This window comes from Poeciliopsis prolifica, unplaced genomic scaffold, assembly GCF_027474105.1.
Source record: "Poeciliopsis prolifica strain line A6 unplaced genomic scaffold, Auburn_PproV2 SCAFFOLD007, whole genome shotgun sequence".
NCBI lineage: Eukaryota > Metazoa > Chordata > Actinopteri > Cyprinodontiformes > Poeciliidae > Poeciliopsis > Poeciliopsis prolifica.
Genome location: NW_026562382.1, coordinates 9,563,097 through 9,585,910, shown reverse-complemented (window position 1 = coordinate 9,585,910; position 22,814 = coordinate 9,563,097). Strand labels below are relative to the sequence as shown.

General features: G+C 35.6%; 1 protein-coding gene across 4 annotated transcripts in view; it reads left to right on the top strand.

Moving 5' to 3' along the window:
* Positions 1-1,035: 1,035 nt before the first annotated feature.
* The window catches only part of uggt2 (UDP-glucose glycoprotein glucosyltransferase 2), a 40,949-nt gene continuing 19,170 nt past the window's right edge, over positions 1,036-22,814 (top strand). For all 4 annotated transcript variants that reach the window (XR_008606105.1, XR_008606104.1, XM_055031434.1 and 1 more), the window contains exons 1-24: positions 1,036-1,109; positions 1,504-1,648; positions 2,685-2,767; positions 2,870-3,000; positions 3,863-3,975; positions 4,111-4,288; positions 5,913-6,009; positions 6,089-6,161; positions 6,892-6,992; positions 7,235-7,334; positions 7,789-7,849; positions 9,947-10,038; positions 10,146-10,296; positions 11,942-12,061; positions 12,230-12,315; positions 12,448-12,583; positions 12,839-12,970; positions 13,071-13,235; positions 14,564-14,687; positions 14,777-14,875; positions 16,079-16,173; positions 16,603-16,809; positions 20,261-20,392; positions 22,556-22,686. Coding sequence is in view for 2 of the 4 variants with exons in the window: in XM_055031434.1 (XP_054887409.1) it covers positions 1,524-1,648; positions 2,685-2,767; positions 2,870-3,000; positions 3,863-3,975; positions 4,111-4,288; positions 5,913-6,009; positions 6,089-6,161; positions 6,892-6,992; positions 7,235-7,334; positions 7,789-7,849; positions 9,947-10,038; positions 10,146-10,296; positions 11,942-12,061; positions 12,230-12,315; positions 12,448-12,583; positions 12,839-12,970; positions 13,071-13,235; positions 14,564-14,687; positions 14,777-14,875; positions 16,079-16,173; positions 16,603-16,809; positions 20,261-20,392; positions 22,556-22,686 (2,732 nt within the window). In the remaining 2 variants the exon portion in view is untranslated. The remainder of the gene's footprint in view (positions 1,110-1,503; positions 1,649-2,684; positions 2,768-2,869; positions 3,001-3,862; positions 3,976-4,110; positions 4,289-5,912; positions 6,010-6,088; positions 6,162-6,891; positions 6,993-7,234; positions 7,335-7,788; positions 7,850-9,946; positions 10,039-10,145; positions 10,297-11,941; positions 12,062-12,229; positions 12,316-12,447; positions 12,584-12,838; positions 12,971-13,070; positions 13,236-14,563; positions 14,688-14,776; positions 14,876-16,078; positions 16,174-16,602; positions 16,810-20,260; positions 20,393-22,555; positions 22,687-22,814) is intronic.

Genomic DNA, 22,814 nt, shown 5'->3' with positions numbered 1-22,814 from the left:
CCAGTTGGTAACAAAGCCAACACATGTGATAAGCAAGACACTGATGTTTTTCAAACAACTTAGAATTTCCAAGAAATATTGGATGAGGGCTGACAAGCAGTTCAATTCAATTCAATTCAATTCAATTCAATTTAATTCAATTCAGTCAATGTCCTTCACTGCGTTTAAAAAGCTGAGTTAGTCTTAAGAAGTGTGGCTTTTCCAGTTTGCAGAATGAGGAGGAGAAAAGTTATACTTACAAAACCAAAAACACAAAGTCACAAATGTAATTTGTGAAAAATATGAATAGAATCAATAATTCAGAGCAACATCAGATGTCTACAATCACTCAAATCCTTAGTTGCAGAACCGAAGAGGTGGCTAAAGGTTAGGCACCCTAGCACTAAAAAAATTGTATTGGATTAAATGTGCTTTCTTCACTGGATATTTTCTTCGATGCATTTGTAAATAATAAAACTTTGGAAGGATGCAAGATTTTAAAAAGCGGAATATACAAAATTGAAGTGTTTAGAAATATTGTACACAATTTGGTGCACATTCTGTGGAATGACAACATTCCAAAAATGACGTTTTGTCAATACTGCAAAATATTGTCTGGTGTCTGGAAATTTCAGTTTAAATTATTTATTTTAAAATGTGCTTAGTTTAATTTTATTACTTTATAATTAATGTTTAGATTCACAAAAATGTGACACTGAGTGATATAAGAGTCTCAATTTCTATGTGGTACACTTAGTCGTTTAGTGCTATGAGATTGGTCACAACATCCCCCTGGTGTTTTGGGGAAAAATGTATGGAAACAAGCTTCAGTCTTTTTAGCTGTCTGCCGCTGTGCCGGAAAATTCCTCACATTTTTATACGTTTTTATTTAATCATACATCTACTATCAGCCTTTTCAATTCTCTGGACTAATTTGTTTTAAGTGCTTGAAAATAACAGTGTGATATTTATTTATTTTTATTTTTTACATCGGTCTAAATACGAATAACGGCTTACGCGAGTAGCGTATCACACAAGCCCAGTTCCTCGCTAGCCTTTTCCAGCTAGCTTCCCAAAATACCAACGTGAAGCCCCCTTGCTTGTATGGAAGCGGTCAGCATCACCAGCGGGTGAGACTCAGTTTATGTTTATGATCGATAATAGCAGTGACAGTCGTAAAGTGCACTGTAATAAACGAAAATTGTTGTCTTTGTTCGTCAGTTTATTACTTTCAGAGTTAACGCTGCTCGTTTTCAGCCTGCAGCTGGGTAAACTTCACTCTGTTCCCTGAATGTAGGAGTCATTTTATCATTACAAGTATAACTCCATACATGTCACTGAACCTCTCTGGTGTTGATAAAAACCCAGAGAATAAAACCCAGGTCTTACCGAGTTTAAGTTTGTACACTTCACCGTGTTAGTAGTGTTTTCTTTTTTTTGTTAGCTAATACCTACGTGGCACTGACAGGCACTTTTTCAAAGACTAACGAGCTGTGCTAACGGAAATGTGTTTGCCCCTGTTAGATTCATGTTCCTCCGTGACAATGAAGAAGGTTTTACTGCTGTCACTGCTGCTGCTGAACATACATCAGGGTATAGCAGCTCCCAAAGGCGTCACGGCCAGCCTCAAAGCCAAGTGGAGCATGACCCCTTTCCTCCTGGAGACAAGGTACATTTGTGGGAACACATACGGAAATCTGGATAAATGTGTCATAAATAGGATCTATTGCACTTTGAAATCTCAAATAAAAGCCTTGTACTTTTCGGTAGTGATATAATCTTTTATGTGATTTTGTTATTTGTTTTCTGTCAACGCAGACAGATGATAAAAATAATATCAATTCATTAGATTGATTTTAAATATCAACTGAACACTCAAAAGGTTAAACAAAACAATTTGGCAGCTAACTTCTTATTAAACCCATCTTTAGAAAAAATATAGCTGATACAAATAGGAAATATCTATATATGTATTTTTTTATTAAATATGATTGCTTTGGGTTTGTGTTGCATCGAGACATTCCTGGGTTCAAATTCAAGACCTCTCTGTGCATCTATTTTCTCCGGGTTATATTTCCTCCCACAATTCAAAAGTATTCTTGCTATTTTATTTGGAAATTTTAAATTGCTGTCAAGTATGGCTATATGTGTGAATAGTTGGTTGTCTCAATTCAGCTTAAATCTCCTTATGCATTAAGAAAAGCAACCTAATTAAGTTAATGTCACTATTAGAGTTTTCTCTGTGTTACTCTATAAAAAGCACAGTGACAAAAACATATTTTATATGTAGATTTAACTTTTTTGTACATGTCATATTAAAAAGAGTAATAAGTGTTATAACAGAACTGTTTGACTATGTTATTATTTTAACATCACTTGGAATCATATTTGTATTTGTGCTTTAAGTAAAAGCAAAATTAATTGCTTTTGCCCAAAATTTTTGTTACATAATATGAGGCTGTAAAATTACAGTGTTCTTACTTGAAGTTATCAATTAGTGGGAATCTCATAATGACCCTTGTCTGTCTGGAGCAAATCACCTATGACAGGAACAAAGATCTCTGCTGAAAGTCATGTTTGTGGTGTAAAAAATCAGAAGTGGAAGACTGTCATTCCTGAAATATATAGCTTATGTTATCTGAAAAAATTGCAATTATTGACTGAGCTTTATGTATTTTAATTAATGACCTCTTTCAATGACGCAGTGAGTTTATTGGAGAAGACGGAAATGAAAAGTTCTGGAACTTTGTTGACACTGTAAAGGAACTCACTGTTTACAAGCAAGGAGGTTTGTGTTCTAAAAATGTTTCTTTAAAAGTCGACATCATTGCAACAGATTTAGGATTCAGCTATTTATCTTGATTTTTTTTATTTAATTAATTTTTTTTAGAATCCGTGCGCTCATATTATAACTTGATCATCAAAAAGGCAGCTCAGTTTCTCACACATCTTCAAGTGAACCTCCTCAGATATGCTCTGGCTATGCGGTCTTACTCACCAGCTGTCCATGCATCTCAACAGGTAAGGATTGCTTTAGAATATTATTGCTGATGTTCATTTTACGTTGTGTTTTTTTATTGTGATTTTATTGTTGTTTTGATTTTTTTGGCATGGCCTGTTGGTGCTTTCATTTAACTGCAATTAAGCATTTTTTCAGTCAAGTTGTATTTAATTGATCAAAGCTAGGCTTGGTATGACAGAAAGCCATATTAATTTCTGGTGAAAAAATAAAAAAAACTTTAGTTGGTAAAAACTTTAGTTGAAGACATTGGAATATTGTTTTTGTCTTCAGTTTAAAACCAATAATAATTTCCAAAAAATACATATACAGTGAACAGAAAACAAAGGAGGACACTCTGAGAGGTGTTGTATAAACTAAAATGAACAAAAATACATTAAAACATTCTCAAACATCTGATGAAAAATGCAGTTTCTGGTGACAAAGGAATTAGACACAGGCATATCAGTTTAGGTGCACATGATAAAAATATTGTTACTCAGCATTTTTAAGGAGATTTGGCTTGTTTAAAACTCAGTCTTCTAATCTGTTCTGCTCCAGACTGTTGAAGTGAGAATGAACACAATAAATAAAGAGCTTCTTGAAGCAGTTGATCTAGCTTTTGGTTATTCTTCAGTTTTGTTGTGGTTATTGAGAACAACATTAGGCAAATTCTTTAGGTGTTCACTGACGAGGTAGTTAGTCAGAGATTGGTATTGTAGAAAACACTGAGGAATAAAATGAAGTTTGTTTCATACATGCTGTAAAGATTTTTGTTGAAGAATTATGGAAAGAGAAGCTCTTATTTAATAATTTCTTATACTTTTTTTTTTAGTTATATAACGATTTAATTGTCAAGGCTAATCTTTGTGGTGTTTTGAACAGATAGCCAGTGATGAGCCCCCGCCTGAGGCTTGTCCTGCCTTTGTCTCGATTCATGGTCAACATAGCTGCAGCACCAAGGACATCAAGAAGCTCCTTAAGGAGGCAGCAGGCAGGTACAGTGGACTGCAGCTGTTTTTGATGATAAAATGAACAAAGTAGAGAATAGGAAAGCAACTCTTTTTATTTTCCTGAGGGATGCTCTGACTCAGAAATCTTATTTTTTGTCCAACTTTCTGAAATGTTTGCAGGCCAAAACCATACTTGTATAAGAATGATCACATATATCCAGCAGTCAACAAAACTGATATGACTGTTGTGATTCTCTATGCTGAAATCGGAACCAAGAAGTTCAACTTGTTTCATAAGGTGCTGGTGGAGAAGGCACAAGACGGCAAGCTTATGTATGTTTTGCGGCATTTTGTAGCGGTGAGTAGTTGGATAATTTTTTTCTACTTAACATTAGTTATTGTCCATGGCCATTGGACCAACATTCAAGACAAATTAACAAAGACTGTTTTCCAAGTAGTATTATTTAGAAGAGTGTAGTTTTTATGTTTCACTTGCTCCTTGAATTGTAAAATAATTCATTTAGCTGTAGTTTATTTTTTGCACAAGTTTATTTTTTGCTTTTTGTAACAATTTGTAACATTAAACGTACTAATATTCCGTTTTTATTAGTTGGAAAGTAGCTTAGAGCAGCTGTCATCACTTTGCATGTATATTTAATATGCTTGCATGTAAACAAAGCTAAATGTCCATGTTTGTCTTTTTTGCCCCTGAAGTGCTTAAACTTGGTCTGTTTAAACAGTCACTTATTGTGCATGATTCTCACATAACATTAACAATGACGTTTTTTAGCTACTTGTTTTCTCTAAGAAATACTAATTCCGTAATTAACAGGCTAATGACAAATTTTCCTTTGTATTACTGGGTGATATTAGATGTGATAAATGCACCCTTTCTGACATTTAAAATGTTGACGAAAGCCCACCTGAATATAATATTTATTGCCATGCAATAGAATAATTTTTAGCGTCTTTTGGAGGAAAACAATACATATGTAATATACGTTCCTTCTAAATACTATTTGCCTGTGAGATTAAAACAAAATTTTGTTTTTAGATTTTAGAACATTGAAAACCATAAACTTAAAAATAAAAAAGTAAAGTACAGAAATTGAGGTTATATGCAACAATAAAAGTATCATTTTTCAAATCATAACTGGCAAGATTGTGTGTATTCACATTTACATGTTCATGTTACTTTTACAGGAGCAGATATAAATTTAACATCACTCTGCATGTTGACAATGAACATTGTAAATGAAATATTGTCAAAGTGAAGCCTGGGGACTTCATTAGCCCTTGGGATAATTTTGTTTGACCCTCAACCATGGTTCAGAATGGCATTATTTTTTTGTAAATTTATATTATGCCCTTCAAGTTGAAAATGTTGGATATGATTAGAAGAATAGAATAGAATAGCATTTATTGTCATTGAACAGGATTCAACGAAATTTCTTTTTCGTTGAATCCTTTTTCTACTAGCCGTGTATTTTTTGCTTTCATTTGAATTGTGTTGAAAGTTGGATCACAAGCATCAAGTGACTTTTGCTAGAATACAGACTGGGGGACATTCATTCATTAAATTTGATCTCTAGATCAGAATTGAATTAGAACAAATATTGTTAACCAACAAGATAAAAAGTAGTTCAGTTAAAAAATAAAAAATGTAATTATTTTTTATAAAGCAAATGTGTTTTACATGTATAGTATTTTACAGAATCTTTGTTTGATTATAATTATTGCATGCTTTGTTTATAGGATGAAAACAGTCAGTAGATCTTTTGTTTTCGTTTTGATCTTTACAGTTTTGCCCCACTTGGCAAAAAAAATTGGGCACCACTGTGAGAAGCTATAATTTTGATGTAATTATGTATTTTGACAGGTCTACAAAGCAGCCCTTGCGGCAGCCTTTTAGGTGTTGATGATTATTACAATAATTTGAAAGAAAAATGTTAAAACAAACCAATATGTTTTCTTTGATTCAGAAACCAAAACCTCAAAAGGTGTTTTTATCAGGATATGGTGTAGAGTTGGCCATCAAAAGCACAGAATACAAAGCTGTGGATGACACCAAAGTTAAAGGTAAGTAAGCTTCTTCTTATGCAGTGTGAACTGAATCCTGCTGTCTATGCTAATTTGGGTCATATCTGTCATATTATAGATTCAAAAACGGTTATAAATGCTGAGGATGATGAGAATGATGAAGTACAAGGTTTCTTATTTGGAACATTAAGGTAAGTGCAAAACTGTATCATTAGCAGCGCTACATGTTTAATCAGTTTCATTTTCTGTTGATTTTGCTGAATGTGGTTTGGTTATAATAATTACAGTTACTGACAGAAATAATAAACACCTCCATTTATTTTAATGATACATAAAATGTGTTTATTTTTTTTCCAAAAAAACAAATTTTTTGATATGGCGCTCCTTTCAGTTTGAATGGATGACATTCTTTCTATAACAGTAATTTTTTGAAGATTTTTTTTTCACTTACTCAACTTCAATTTAGTGCTGGAGTTGGATGATTTTGAGTTGTTTTTAAGTCTATTTCACAGTGTTCATGGCCTTAAGTAACAATAAAACATAGTTAAATCTTAGGATGATAAATATCATCCCTTATTTGCTTCTGACATGACCTTTCAGCAAGGCAGTGATCCCAAGCACACCTCCAATTTCCTGAGAAATTCTGAAATGTCCTAGAGTGGTCTTCTGCACTACCAGATTTAAATTGATTGAAAATGTTAGATGAGATTAAAGGTATCCATTTATAGCATAGAAGCCGTAAACGTCACTGACTTGGAGGCTTTTTAATGTGAAGAAGGCAAAGACTGATATCGAGAGGTGGAAGAACCGTGTCAGCACATAAAATTGTTTAAAGTTGTAAAAGCTAAAAGATGCTCGGCAAAGCAATGAAACAGCTACTTAACAAATAAGTGTGCTCAATCTTCCTCTGCCTGCCTTTAGAACATCTCACCCTGAGCTCCAGGAACAACTTGGCGAACTTCGAAAACATCTGCTGGAAAGTACCAACGACATGGCCCCTCTCAAAGTTTGGGAGATGCAAGGTGATAGGCGGAAGTGTTTTTATGAATCTGTTATTGGTTTCAGTTATCATACATTGGAAACACTCAATAAAATGGTAACAAACACTATTGACGCGATTAAAATTAAGAAGCCATCATTATTCTTATTGTTTCTAAAACAATTCATTAATGAAATATTCATTATTTTGGCTGTAATGACATTTATTGCTCATTGTTACTTGTTTGAATACATTGTTTCATTCTCTTTTTGCCATTTTCTCCAGATTTAAGTTTTCAGGCTGCTGCTAGAATCATGTCTGTGCCAAAGTTTGATGCTTTAAAGGTCATGCGAGACCTCAGTCAAAACTTTCCAAGCAGAGCAAGGTAAGAAAATTTGTGTTGTTTCTTCCTTTGTCTGGTTGAGCGGCATTGGTATTGTTCCAAAATCCATATCCCATCCTCACTCTCGGTTACATATTGCAAGTCTAAGCATTATCAATGCTTGTTAAAGTGCACATGAAATATTTCTGATATAAACCTTTTTTATTTCTTAATCAGTACCTTCTGTTTCCTTCTTGGGACATATAAATATACATTTATACAGTTCTCTTATACAGAGATCTAATCAGCTTTTCTTGATGTATGCGTGTTTTGGCTCAGGCAGCTTGTAAAAACAACAGAAGTTGCTGAGTAAGAGTTGGGTGTTTACTGGCAGTGTGCTGCAAAGGCACCAACTTGAGGGCCCACAGGTTTTTGGAGATTAAAACTGGCATTTTACAGCTGGCTGGGGATGTGTTAAAAGCTGATGGTGACTGTACATGTTTTACTGTTCCCACAGATCACTGACAAGAGTGGCAGTAAAACAGGAAATGAGAAAAGAAATTGAGAAGAACCAAAAGGTGTGAAATTATAAGCAATGTTTCTGCATGAGAATGCAGGTGGTTTCAATAACATCTGTCTGTCATGCACAGAATTTTATTTAACAAGCTTTTATTCTATAATTTAACTTCTTATCGTTATTCTCTTTAAAGGTCTTGTTTACATTTTTCTTCTTTCCTTCATGTATTCAAATCTTTCCACATATTTTCTTCTTAAAAGATCAGTTTTAAAGATCTCGTATCCCCTGTCCACTGGACTAAAACTGCACCACAAAAGTAAAAATCCGCCTTCGGAGAGTCTTAAAAAGAGTTTTCCTTGGTGAAATCATTGTGATGCATCTGCCCAGGTAGCATGACAGGTGACCTGCATGGAGCTTCATTGATCAGTTATTGGGAAATTTGATTTTAGAAGTGGCGGCACTGTCATTGCACCAAAACTGCATTCTCAACACGATGACATTGGACCGGCAGCGCACCAAGAAATTTACTGTAATGCTACTGGCAGTGCCTCGGCTGTGCACATCATAAAGCCCAAAACTGACAAAAAAACATAAAGTCATAGGGATGCTGTGATGAAAGATTTCAGTGGTTTCAAAACTTTGGTACATATCAATACTGAAAACCATCCCATACCTTCTCTACAGGAAGGCTGAAACTGATGATGGAGGTGAAAAAATCCTCCCATGTTTGGAAAATCTGTTTGGAAACAGATTGTCACATTCTGTGCACATACACATTGTATAAGGATACCTAGCAAAGAGCTAGCTGGAAAAAAAGTGTTGGAAAACCTTTTTGGGAAGTAGGATTTTAATTGATTTCTATTCAAATTTAATCAAGGAGAGCACATTGAACAGTGTTGCATGTGCAAAACAGAAAAACATGGCGTTTTGTGTGTAGGTTTTCTAGCCACAGACTAATTTGCAAATCCAGTCCTTGGTTGGACCTTCATTAAACGACAGTTAAATTAGTTTTTTGTAACATCAACAATGGAAGGAATGGAAGGATTCAGAGGGAGGATTTGTTCAGAGATCATTTTGATCTGCTGGGAAATGTTGATGATGGTTTATGAGTGTTTAGATTGCCCATACTGATCATCCTGGAGCTCTGAGCAAAACTTAAAGACTGGTACCGGTCCGGCTGCTGTCATCCTTCAGTTGAGTCACCCGCTTTGTGAATGCGCCTTATAGACATAAAGCACTGTACTATTATAAGCGTCCACATTCCCCACTCATAGGACTCTGACATGCTGTCTGTCTTTAAATCCCGGCTGAACGTGTTTACTGTTCAAACAGGCATTTGCAGGATCTATTTAGTTTTAGTTTTTTTAATTTGTTTTTTTTCCTTTAAAATGCATTTTTATTTTTGTGAGGTGACATTATGTGTCCTCAAAGCACCTTTTAAATAAAATATATAATTATTATTATTATAAATACTTATACTGCTTCAAATAAGGACGTTGCCATGGTTATTGCTGCACATGGTAGCAGACGTCCGGATATTTATACAAATTTACATATGCATTTGTGGGTGGCAACAGGGCGGACCAGCAGCTGCCCTCTATTTCCCGCAAATTATGATTTATAAAGTAAAGGTGCACGGCCACGTACAGGCGCATGGCTTTATACATCTGATGTTTTTGCTCACTGCACTTTTCTAAATTTTTCTGTACGCCAAGTTTTAGTGTGAAAGCTGTGCACTCTTTTATGCATGAGACTGGAATATTTTGACTCCACTGTGAAGGGAACATTACTAATAAGTTTGGCTTTTGACTGATGAATATAATTTTCCTTTGAGTGCAGATTTTTATTGAGTGAGACAAGACACAAAACAATGTTATATTTAAAAGGAGCCACTATCCTGTCTAAAGGCTGTTTAGCAAAAGGCTAAACTCAAACCCCTTCCCTGGTGATGCTTTTAGAAGTTAACTTTTAAAAACAATAACATCAAGATTTTTTTTTTTTATCTACCAGTTTATTCGCTCGATTAAACAAATATAATCACAAACACATTCTTTCACATAGTTTTCTGTGAAAAGGGAGGAGGAAAAAGCACAATTTTGCCCAGATCTTTCCTTTTATTAAACTCACAGTAAAATAACACTTCAACTTTGTTTTACAGCATCTTGGTGAGACAATGGGCATCCAGCCAGGAGATGGGGAGCTCTTTATAAATGGACTACACATTGATCTAGACGTCCACAACCCTTTCAGGTAAAACATGGACATAGCCTAACTCTACAACAAGCTTCAAAGTCTATACAAATCCACTAGCAAAGTAAAACAAAAAATAACTAACCACCATTTTTTTATGCTTTTAGTATATTAGACATCCTCAGAGGAGAGGCCAAGGTCTTAGAGGGGCTTCATAACTTGGGCATTAAGGGAGAACATCAGGCCAAGCTGCTTAGGTTACCTGTGAACACAGTGGATGACAGCTATGCCTTAGATATCCGACATCCAGCTATAATGGTGAGTCCTGCCCAGCCTAATAATTCTTCTGCCCCGTCACCTGTCTTGTCAGATCAACTCTGAAGGTGCTCTTTTCCTCATGGTCTTAGATCGGGGTGTGAATTAGTTTTGTCATGAGAATACTTAGTTACAAAAGGCCGCTTGAAACTTTTTTTAACTTGGAAGAAACTGAGAAAATATATTCTTTCTGAAATTGCTTCCTCTGTCTGCTTTATGCTCTGTGACAAAAACATACCCCTTTTCTACATTTAATAATTTTTTTTGTTTGCACTTGAATTTGTAGAGTTCCGTCACTGAAAACTTGATAGTGTTACTCAATTTGATTCAGAAATACTTTATTGATCCCAAAGGGAAATTAAATGTTGTTGTTACTGAAATTATACAGGGTTCAAAGAGTACACTTGATAACTGGTTATTCCAACTTTGGTAACTACAGTTGGAATAACAATAGAGACTAATAAACCATTTTTGTTCTTCTGGAAAAATGGACTGTTCATTCTTAAGTTGTTTTAATTGAGCCACTCCAAAGGATTTTCAAACCTGAATGTACAGTAGAGTCAAGGCGTCTCAACTGAATTTAAGTCGAGACTTTTTGTAGTCACTCCATAGGGAACCCCAATGCACTTGAGCTTAAGGTCATAAACTGATGACCAGACATTACCGTCGAGCATTTTGGTCTGGAGAGCAGAATTTATGGTTGCATAAAATACTGTAAATCATCCAGATTAAATGTTGTTTCAGTTTCATACAAGCTATAAAATGATGCCTCGTCATTTACTATTTCACAACACATAATCTTGGGGATTGTCAAAATGTATTTCAGTAAATTTGAGACAAGACTGTTTAATTCTAATCAGCACTAGTTTTCATCCAGGAACTCTTTCATGTCTAGTACTTTTTGATCATTTTTTCTCTCAGTGTTGAGTCATGAACTGGCTTTAACAAGTAAGTAAAGCAAGTAAAGCTTGCAGTGCTTCTCTTGGAAGAGAGTCAGTACTCTCTTGGAGTAATTTTGGTTAGCAAGTCACTCACTTGGAAGGTTCCCCACTCTTGACAAAAAGAAACCGTTAAAGGAGCAAATACCTTTTTATAGCATACTCTCTACTTTGTAGAATAAACAAACATCTTTAGTAATCTGCAGTTGCAGTATATTTGTTAATTTGCATTTAGCCATTTTAAAAAATTTTTATCTTTGGTTGTGCCGTACCCAACCCTTTATAGGTGCCCAGTGGAGCGGTTTGTGACAGGACACATCTAACCAAGCATGCATGATTTCATAGTGCCTTTATGATGATTTTACTGAAATTCTTACAATCATTGCCTAATTTTCCACGACTTACCTCTGAGATATTTTGATTATTTTGATCAGGGTTTAATCAGTCGTATTTCTTACAAATTGATTGGCCCAAAATTGAATCTATGATGCAAGACATGAAACGCAAATAAGTTGTATATGCCTAATTACAGATACAAAAATAAGCACAATAATTCAGTATATGGGAGTGAAATTGTTTCTTTGTGGATACTAAGTAGATGGAGGTTGGATGAAGTGCCACAATCTGGGTATGAATTGGATATTTGACTAAAATTGAATTAATCTGAAGCCCTTTGAAACATTGAAGCTTAATATTTATGTGTTTTCCAGTGGATGAACGACATTGAAAATGACCAGGTGTACCGCAGCTGGCCAGCAAGTGTGCAGGAACTTCTCAGAGCCACCTTTCCTGGCGTCATCCGACAGATCAGACGTAATTTCTTTAACCTGGTGAGAACTAACTAAATTGTGCTTTTCTTTGTGCAAAATATAGGTTAACACAGATGAATGCAATGCAAGGAAATGAATTAAAACTTAAAGTTGATATTATATTGCCTCAGAGTGATCTGTTTTCAGTTTCTTGTTTCTTTTTGTTAAAGTTGATCCCTGTGTTGTTAGGTTCTGTTTTTAGATCCACTGCAGGAAGAAACTGTTGAGCTGGTGAAACTCGCAGAGCTTTTCTACAAGCATAAAATCCCCCTGAGGTTAGTGCTGTCATTTCTCACATTTCTCCACATTTTTATGTGGTCTGCTCTCAGCATTTTATAATCTTTACTAGGTAGTGATTCTCATCTCACCTGCAAATTGAATACTTGTTTTGTCCCTTGCTCCTATAGAATTGGATTTGTGTTTGTTGTCAACACCAAAGATGAGATTGATGGCTTCTCAGATGCAGGAGTGGGATTTTACCGGCTGCTGAATTACATAGCAGACGAGTATGATTTATCCCAGGCCGTGATGTCTATAGTCTCAGTAAGTATATCAAACATATAAATCTCGTGTTTTAGCAAGTGTTTCCTGCCAGCTCATATCTACCTGTTCCTCTGAGGTTTATTGCTTTATAGTGCTTTGTCTTATCCTGTAGTTCTGAAGCATTTTTGACAAGATCAATAAACGTAGTTTTACCTTGGCTATTAGCTCTTTTAGAGAGGGCTAGAAATTATTGACAGTGGGAGACATCCAAGGACACTGACAGTGAGGTCTGAACTGTTTAAACACCACTTGCAGATATACAACAAAGTAGATGTGGGGGAAACATTATCTGCTGACACAATATCTGCGTACATGAAGAAGAAATACCCAAAAGCCAATCAAGAAAGGATTCTGGGATCCGATTCTGAATATGATTACAAAAGAAAGGTAGGAAACAAATTTGAAATGATAAAATAGTTGGTAGCTTCAATCCATAATTAATGAATGGCAACAGTCAGATTTTCAGTAAACATTTTCTTTGCCCCAGGACGGTGCTCTCTTCTACAGGAAGAGTGGGCTGGGTGCCTTGCCTCTGGCATTATTTAATGGAGTTCCTCTGAACCCAGACGAGATGGACCCAGAAGAGCTGGAGACCATAATCCTACAGCGCATAATGGACACCACTGCTGCCTTTCAGAGAGCAGTCTTTACGGTATGACTCACTCTTGATATTCAGTATATAAAACCCTTTCATATCATGAGGTAGTACTTTTAGAGTAATGAGTAAACACATAGAGTCATAAGAAAATGCATTTAAGTAGCACTCGTAAATGACATGATTCTTTCCAAATTGATTATAAAAGATTCATTGCTCACTGTTATCAAAAAACTTAGGAAGAGTGTTGCACTTTAAATTTACTGAAGTTATTTATAAGAGTTGCTTGGCAATATAACACAGAAAAAATATTACATCATGAAATAACAAATGCATTGATGAAGATTGATTTTTCCCTTTGTAGCTATGTTTGTAGGTGATTCTATGTTGGGCAGACCTTCAATATTAAGTTCACCTTTTATGATGCAGCTGGTCAGTTTTGAGCTCATGATGATATTATTTTTTTTGTCCCCAATAGAAACACAAGTTTGGATTTTGAGCCTACTGTATTTTCTGCCTAATGTACTTTTTTCATTAGATTTAAGGGTAGATGAACAACACTGCAGCAAAATTTTATTAAAACAAAGAGAACAAAATTTATGATGTTTAAATCAGATTTCTTCCTTTCATTCAGTAAAATAATTTGGAAATGAAAAATGGTACCACCAAACCTGGATAATGCATTTAATTTTAAGCATCATTGCCTTATATATGTGTGCAATATAGCAAAGGGCAGCTTGGATTCCTTATCTGGTCAGTTTGTATTAAGTGCTATGCTTTCAATTTTTGCTTGTTGCTAATATTTATGGACAGATGGAAACATTTCTCCAGCTTTCAATGAAAAGCCTTGGTGTGTATTGTTCAGTGGCCAAATGCTGCAGCCTGTCAGGATGAAAAAAAAGAAATGAGTGAGCCAATTAAGTTTTCTAAAACAACAAGCAGTTAATATTTTATTGCATATTTTGTAGTTTACAAGTAGTATTTAAATGCACCATGACGGCTTGTCTGCGTGTGTTTCCTCAAAAAACTACAGAAGCAGAGACAAGAATGAACTTGTCTTAAAAAGATTAAACTGATTATCAAACAAACATTGATTTGCATGGTAGTTTTAAGCTTTGATTTGGATGTGAGTTTTACAAAAAAAGAGAAACATTTATTTGTCAAAACAAATTTGTTTATATATTTGCACCCAAAAGCTTCCCTTGTTTTTAAGGCTATTACATTACAAATCCTGGTAATTTTACGCAAATCAAATTCTTGATCTTCCCACATTGTTACATAAACATCAGTTTATGTTTGCGTTACAAGTCTGAAACATGTACCAAACACTTCATAAACTACACAGATTTTTTAAAATAAGCATTAAAAAAAAAAAATCTTCATAGGGTCAGTTAACAGAAAGCTCAGATGTGGTGGATCATCTAATGGAGCAGGCTAATGTGGTTCCCAGGATGAATCCTCTCATTTTAAACACTGACCGAAAATACCTCGACTTGACCGGGACGCCAGGTAAATCGTACTCCTCAGTTTTACATCATCTAGTATCAGCTCACTGCCTGTATTCCTGTTATGTCATGATTCATTTCTTTTGTTTGCAGTTGTAGATGATTGGGAGGACACAACTATGTTTTCATACTTGGAGTCTAAAGACAAAACTGCTGTGATCTCTAAAAGGATGAAGTATTTCACAAATGGTGGTAAGCAATGGGATTGGTTTTCTTCTTTCAGCACACTATTGTTTTTAGCCAAATGCAGATCCCTGCAGCTGGACATAAAGATTGCACTATGCAGTACAAGGCAGGCATTCTGATGTAGCATTTGCAGCAGTGATTAAACCACTGAGCCAGACTGTTTGGTATGAAACCAGTGCTTTTCATATTGTTGCCATTGTATGTGTATATAGATCTGGGACACATTTGAGAGATTGTTTCTCCTCGGGCTACGATACATGAAGTGAAGCTGGAGCAGGTCACTGTAGATGCATTGAATATCTGTAAACTCAACCATAAGTAACATCTTAACACAATGAGTGTACACTGCTTTAAGGGTATATGAAAAACAATAACTGCTCTTTGTTGAAACCGACAGGTTGAAAACTCTTTGCTCCTTTAAATGACATTTGGTCAGCCGTCTAAATGCACCTCAGAGCTTTCTGCTGCTCTGGCTCAGAGTGTCGCTTCAGCGAGGGTGTGAAAGCTGATTGCTTTTCTTCTTCTGTGGACTGGCAGACAAGCCTAAAACCCACTTTCTGACTGTGTGGCTACGATCAATAGAACTCTGAAGGTGGCTCAATAGTCTTATAAATTGCTCAACACTTCCCAATACATTGAGTATTCTTGCTCCTGGAAATCAGGCTGATTACTTAGTTTAATATTTATTACTGGTTGATTTAACCAACATTCATTCTGAACTTGAGGGTTGCGATCTTATTATTTTACCCTGGACTTCAACCTTTAAAGGGTTTTGTCAGGATTTTGTATTTACCTCTTTATTTGTCTTTTTTTTAAAAGAATTTTAACCAGGTGAAGCTAGAACTATGCCACTTGAGGAGTTCTGGGGAGTACATATTTATAGACTTTTTTTTTTCATCTTAAAAGCATAATATATATTTGTACAGTTTTGGCTTAATTTCCTCTATGAGTATGTTCTTCCTCCAAAAAGTTGTATGTTTCTGAGTCTGTATAATCCACTTAATTAATCAGTCAATTATGTCAGTAATCATTTCATCACAATTAATCCAATTAATTGTTTCAGCCCTACATCATAGAATGTTTATTCTGGCGGAATAAACTGGCGGAATCGAAAATCACCTTCTGATTGATCAAAAGTTTTTACAGTGGGATGCTAGAGCTTTGTAGAAAGTTAAATGTCTTTGGAATAATTATTATTTTGTTTTTTAGATGGAGATGGGGTGACTGCTGTAACCATGTGGGTAGTTGCAGATTTTGAGAAGGTTTCAGGGCGAAAGTTGTTGCTTAATGCTTTGAAACATGTGGTAAGTTAGTATTGTTCACACCTTATTTATTTCAATACAATTTTGGTAATCCTACTTCTCTATAAATATTTTCATTTATTCTAACATTGATAGCAAATTTACCATAGATGTGGCAACAAGTCTTGTTCATTTAAAATCAATGCTTTGCATATAAACCAAAGAAATGCTATCAGTTTGGAATTTGATTAAACTAAATCCATTACGAAAAAGTTTTTTCTTTGTGTTCCTAAAAAAAAAAGAAGATGAAAACAGATAAATTTTAAATGACATATTTGTAGCTAATAATCCACAAAGCAAAAAAGATCAGAGAATTATTTGAAAAAACTCTCTCTCATGCTGGTGCTTTGTCAATGACATCTCTTGTCTCTGAATAGATGAGAATCTGCGAAATTAGTGTGAGTTATATCGCTGCTGTATGTGTGCGTGCAGAAGTCCAGTCCAGGCTTGCGTGTAGGGGTGATAGATAACCCCAGTGGAAAGCCCAGCGAAGATAACACTGTGCTGTACAGAGCTGTCTGGGCCTCTCTCCTCACCCAGAAGAAGAAGGCTGCAGCAGAGTTTGCACAGAAACTCCTAAAAGAGGAGAGCAGCCTGCTCCTCCAGCAAGGGACTAAGATGAAGGACTTGGGGATGCAGGTAAGTTTTGTCTTCAGTTATTTTACATTTCAAATTAGGCCATTGATCCAAACATTTGACCTTCCTGCAGCAATCTGGATGTAGTTACAATGAAACAGCATGTATTTTCTGCTTGCATGCATTGTGTTTCTTTTTTGTCATGTCTATAATTTATTGTGTTACTGCTGTATTTTATTAATGACCTGTCATAGTTGTACTAAATATCAAAATGGAAACACTTAGGGAGGAATCTTGGGATATTCAGCCTTTGCAGTACATAAAATTATAAAGAAAGTTTTAAAAAAGACATTTAACACTGAAGCAAAGATTTATTTTTATACTGTAAGAAATACAGTATGCTACGGACATAATGTTACACATGAAAATCTTTATGATGTGAAACATTAATTTGCTATTTATTATATTTCAAATATTTCATTGCATTAGGGTTGACCTTATTAAGTCCTTTATACTGATCCAAGTCCTTTAAAATGTGCTGTGCACCATTTCTTAATCTGATTAAGTTAATTAAATTAGAGCCATGTATATGCTTGAATTTTGGCCTTTGCTGGAGTTTGTACTTGACATCCTTAAATCACTTTAACCTGGTCAACTCAATTAAAGAAGCTATCTTTTTTCCAACTAGCTGTCACCAAAGCCATTTACACGTTCATTTACACGTTTACGACAGGCGTGCCCAAATCCAGTCCCTGAGAGCTACTGTCCTAAAACCCATGGATGCATCCCTGTTCCAACACATCATTTATCAGAGCATCATAAATGCATTCAGTTCTGGAGATGCTAAAGTGTTTCAGCACTAGCAAACCAAGCAGTAATGTCAACAAATTAGGAATAAAGGAACATTTATATTTGAAAAAATCCTGTGAATAATCCCATCTGATCTGTCAAATCAAGTTTGGAGGGTGACTGGATGCCAGCTCCTAATGTGTTTACATCTGTAGGATGTGGAAGGGAGGTTGTGAAGCAGTTCAGTGTTAGATTATTATCAACACCACATAACAGCTACATTCTTGAATACAACTACTGATGGTATTGCACATCTTAAAAAGAACCAATCTCTGTTTGGACTTTTACCAGCATCTTAGGCTCTATGCTTTTATCTGAGTTCTGTATCAACAAGATCAAAGTTGATTCCCCTTCATAAAAGCAGATGCAACAAATATCTCTGCATCCGACAGTGTAGCTATTGCAGTTTAGAAAAATGCGTTTGAGTCTATGTGAGTTTGTCGTCTGAATAAGCTGTTTCTGACACACACACCATTTATTTATTTTGTTTCAGTTGTGATCTGAAATTGTTATCTTGGGAAAAAAGTACTGTGATGAGTCTCAGTGATCTTGTTATTGTGATAAAGTAATTGATTATGTTTGTATTCCCAAAAGACAATATTGGTGGTTGGTATTTTTATGTTTACTGTTTTTTGACAGTTTATTTCATCAGAGCATCATTTATATGTGAAAATATGGCTAAATCCATTATTCTTTACCCACGTAGATTTTCTGCTTACAAGGCGTGTTGTGAGTTGGCACTTTCTAAATTAAATTAATTGAATTCAATTGAACTTACTGTAGTGAAGTATCCTGAATTTGACTTTAATAGTAGTGATTTTCCTAACTATCTGGTTAAGTACTGTCATGAATTTGTAGAGAAAAAAAACTTTTTAAATTCTTTTATTGTCATTTTTTTTTCCAGAATGAATAACACAAAGTGTTAACATATTTTTGGTCTATATAACCCATTAGTTATGAAAAGGAACACTTTTACAATCTCCTTTTCTAAAACCAGCTCTAGAAGAATAGAATATGAAGAATAGATCACTTTCTCAAACCCATTTAAGTTTTGTCTTAGTGATTCTATTTCACTGTCTATTGCATTTTTCATTTTTATGATGGTGTTGTAATTGAAATTTATTTTGGACAATATTTAGTATGTTGTCTGGCTTGTTTTAACATTTAAAGTCAGTAGTAAATATTTAAGTGACAATTGTTATAGATTTGTAAAATAACAAAGTTGGATCTTAAACTTTACTAACTAATGAATATCTGTGTTCATGTTTTAAATGGAAAAATCTGATATAATTTAACATTTTAAAGACATTCAGAACTACAGAAATTAAATTATTTGTTAAAAAATTTTGATTACTGTTTGCCCCCTTGTTGTGGCTTTAATTATTAGGGTAGAAGTTACATTTGATTCCACTTGGGTGTTTTTGTTTTTTAATCATCCGTCATGCAGCTGTTTAAGGTAAAAACTAGAAAACATAATGGTAGGTAGGGTAAACCCACATGCTGAGATTTTTCTTATACTTTTTTTTCCTTGATTCTAATTCACAGTTTGAGAAAACTGTGATTGATGAGCCAATCTTCTCACCTAACATCAGCTAACTGAATACCTTCAGGGCAGGCATGAGACTCCACACCCTGCAGATCCTTAGACAAGGGGCCAGCTCGCTGTCAGTTCCACTTGAAGTGTCACAGGGCCATCAAAAGGAGGGCTCTACACGCTGCATCTTTAACTAAAAGGTGCTGGTGTATACCTGTTGTCCTGGGGCTGATGAATAACCAAGCTCCTGCTCACCCTTGTGTGAGCTACATATGTTCAGCCAGGCCTGACCATCACTCTGCTGCTATAAGCAGAGCTACAACCAAACACTTCAATGTGCAGCTGGATCCACCCACACAGCAGTGCACGAGGCTGCTCCAATCAACAAATCCGTCGACACAGGAGCTCCCTTCTGTCCCGTCAGATTTAAGTCATACAGCATATGCGTCAGCTGGGACTACTGTAGCAAACTTTCTTTCAATTATACAAGCCTTAAACTATAAGGAGACTATGGGGTGGAAATAGCAATGGAAAGATGGGTAGGAAGCAGCTTTGTGACTTGAGACCCAAAGCCAAGGGACACAAGTTTATTATTGGCTGCCAGACAGAGTTGCTGACTGAATTGCGCTGACATTATTGGTATTTCACCTGATCTCCGGAGGACAGAAATGTTGGAGAAACTAATAACCTGACTCCACAAACCCCTCCACGCTCCCACACCCAATTTATTATGAACAAATATGACTGAGGTTTAATTAAGAGTTTCTGGTATTAATCACAAATTGATTTATCTCTTTTCTTTCTTTAATTTCTGACAGCTAAGTTGAAAATGTTTTCTTTTTCTGCTAGACTTGTTTGAAAATCCAGTAGTTGTGCAGATGCAAGTCATCAATGATGGATGAAATGATAATTATTATTTTTTGCCTCACATACATCATTCCTTTATACCAATGCATCACTCAGAATGGTATTTTGTTGACAAGCTGGAATGGAGGAGAAATGTCCTAAAGCTACTTTGTCGGATATTACAATTGCATCACAAATCTTGCTTTACCTCGCAAAGACTTCCAACATTCAGAAACTACTCTCTGTTCCTGACATCATAAACAAAGTTCTGTTCTTCTGCTGCAGGGAATGGACCTAGATGCCTTTGAGAAAAAGTTCAACACACTAGAGGTTGATTTCATCCGCAGTCAGCAAATGTTCTGTCGAGATGTCCTGAAGCTGCGTCCAGGTCAGCAGGCTGTGATCAGCAACGGCAGAGTGAGTAGACTCTATGTCATCAGGTATGGTTAGAAATGTGAACATTAGTGACCCGGTATGAATTTGAGGCATCAGTATTTATTTATAACTTGTTTAAAATGGCTAAACTGATTCTAATTTAATTGCTACTATACATTTTAAATTATTCCTTTGCCCGAATGTTAAGAAAAGCAATAATCAATGGAAGCGAACAGACTAACATCAAGCATATTCCAGAAGGAGTAAAGGAGAAAGAAATCTGTTTTAAACCATTTAAGATAAAGTTAATCTCTCATTTATTTCTTTTCTACAGTGACAAAGTTACAGATAAATTAATCAAATCTCTACTCTTTAAAAATATATATGCTTTATGTGATTGAATGTGCAGCCCTTCTATGAGTCAATCTGTGAAACATTCAGAGTTTTATTTAAAAATCACTTAAATAATTTTTTGATGTCTGTCCTTTGGGGTGCATAGATTGTTTGGCCCCGATTTCATTAACTTTGCACAATCAGTGGTCGGCCAAATCCTGTCCACCGATCTTATCTTCCTTTGCAAGGAAAATCTGCCACTGCCCTGAGTGAGAGAGGACTGACTGACAGACCTGTCCACCGTGACTTGTCTAAGTCTCCCCATTGTTGCCAATTTAGCAATTTTTATACTTAGCACAAGATACATCTGGCATGTCAGGCATTTTAAAGATTGGTGATTGGCCATAAACCACCAATCAGTGCACCCCTACAATCACGTTGTAGAACAATTGATTGCTGCAGCCAACATACTGACTCCGCCCACACCCCATGTGGTGCACCAAGTGGTCAGGTGAGCACCATAAAATCTGGCTTGTGAAAAATTATTAGAAATGATCATAATAACCACTTATTTCAATAAATACTTTTTAATTAGTAGATGTTGACTAATCAATACAAACAAATTTGCTCCGAAAAAGTGAAAAGCTTCTCCCGTTGTGCCCCTCTGCCCACCTCTCAGCGGCCCGATCGGTGCTTCAATCTCAGTTGGCAGACACCTGTGTTTGAACGCGGCCACGAAGAGTTGGGGTGGAAAGGATAAAAATGAAAGACAGCGGGATGATGTTTGCACTTCGTTCATGCGTCACTCGCTTCGCACTCTGTCGCTCTCCCCCCCTGTCACTCTCTGCTCATACTCACTGCGGTTGATGGCGCATCATAGTTTCACTGTTGCAGTGAGAGAACCCTCTCTAGTGATGGGAAGTTTGACTATTGTGGTTCCCAAGCTGCTCCTAATTTATTATCATCTATGTCCTGATATTTTAGCTCAACCTTGTAAATGCAAATGTTTTGTATGTTAATAGATGTTTTTGCATCTATGGATTTTATGAAAAGCCTTATAGTTGCCTCATTTTATGTATTTGCTCTCTTATGAACGCAGACAATCTCACTTTTGTATAATATTTTGAAATTTTTTATACATTTTTTATGTTTATTAAATATAAAAGCAAATGAACAAAACTCTGCAAGACAAATCTACCAGACAGAATCATAACAGAAACAGAACCAAACTCTGTAGCCAAACTATGTCCTCAGTGAAGGCTGGCTCTAAAACAAAAATTGTACTTTAGCACCATTGTGTTATGAACAGTCCTGATTGTGTCTCAGTAATTTACGTTTCATATCTGTTTACATGTGTATTTTTTCTATTTCTATTAGCTTAAAAAAGCATATTATTCTGTTTAAAGCACAAGGTGAATGTTTCTCCTACTATTTACCAAATTACAATGTCAGTTTCGGTGCTCTGTCAACAAATCATTTTTCCTTCAAGGTTTTTATTGTCTTCATTTGGCACCGTCAAATTGACAGGATATCTGTTTCTTAAAGGTCACAAGTGGCCTTTATTGCGTTCTGCATGTTTGCGTACAAAGCTGATGAGGGACGACAGACAACGATGACAGTCAGGCAAGAAGTGGGCAACCTCTGAAAAACTGGCTCTAATAGTTAATATTATCTCATGTTTGTCCACTGCAGTGGTAGGTCTGGTCTCACAGACCAGAAAACAGTAAAAGCAGAGAGCATTAATGTCTTTAAGTGGATATAACAGTCACAGTTACATTACATCTGACATCCCCTGGGAAAGGTTTAAGTGGTACACACTGAGATAACAATTGGAAAAGTTGTATTCTGACTGCATTATTTTCTCCATGTCAGATTCTCTGTCCGTTTGAAGAGCAGGAGGAATTCACTATGGAGGATTTCCACTTGCTTGAGAGGATTACACTGAGTGGTTCAGCAGAAAAAGTCAAAGCCAAAGTAAAACAGATGGGGATGAAACCAAAGCAGTATGTTTGTAGTCATTTCAGTCTTGCCGTCTGAATCAAAATGTAACTTTGTCTTCCTCACCGATGTCTTTAATAGAAATTTGTTCACCATTTTGGCTTTTTCACACCTACCTCTTACACATTTTTTT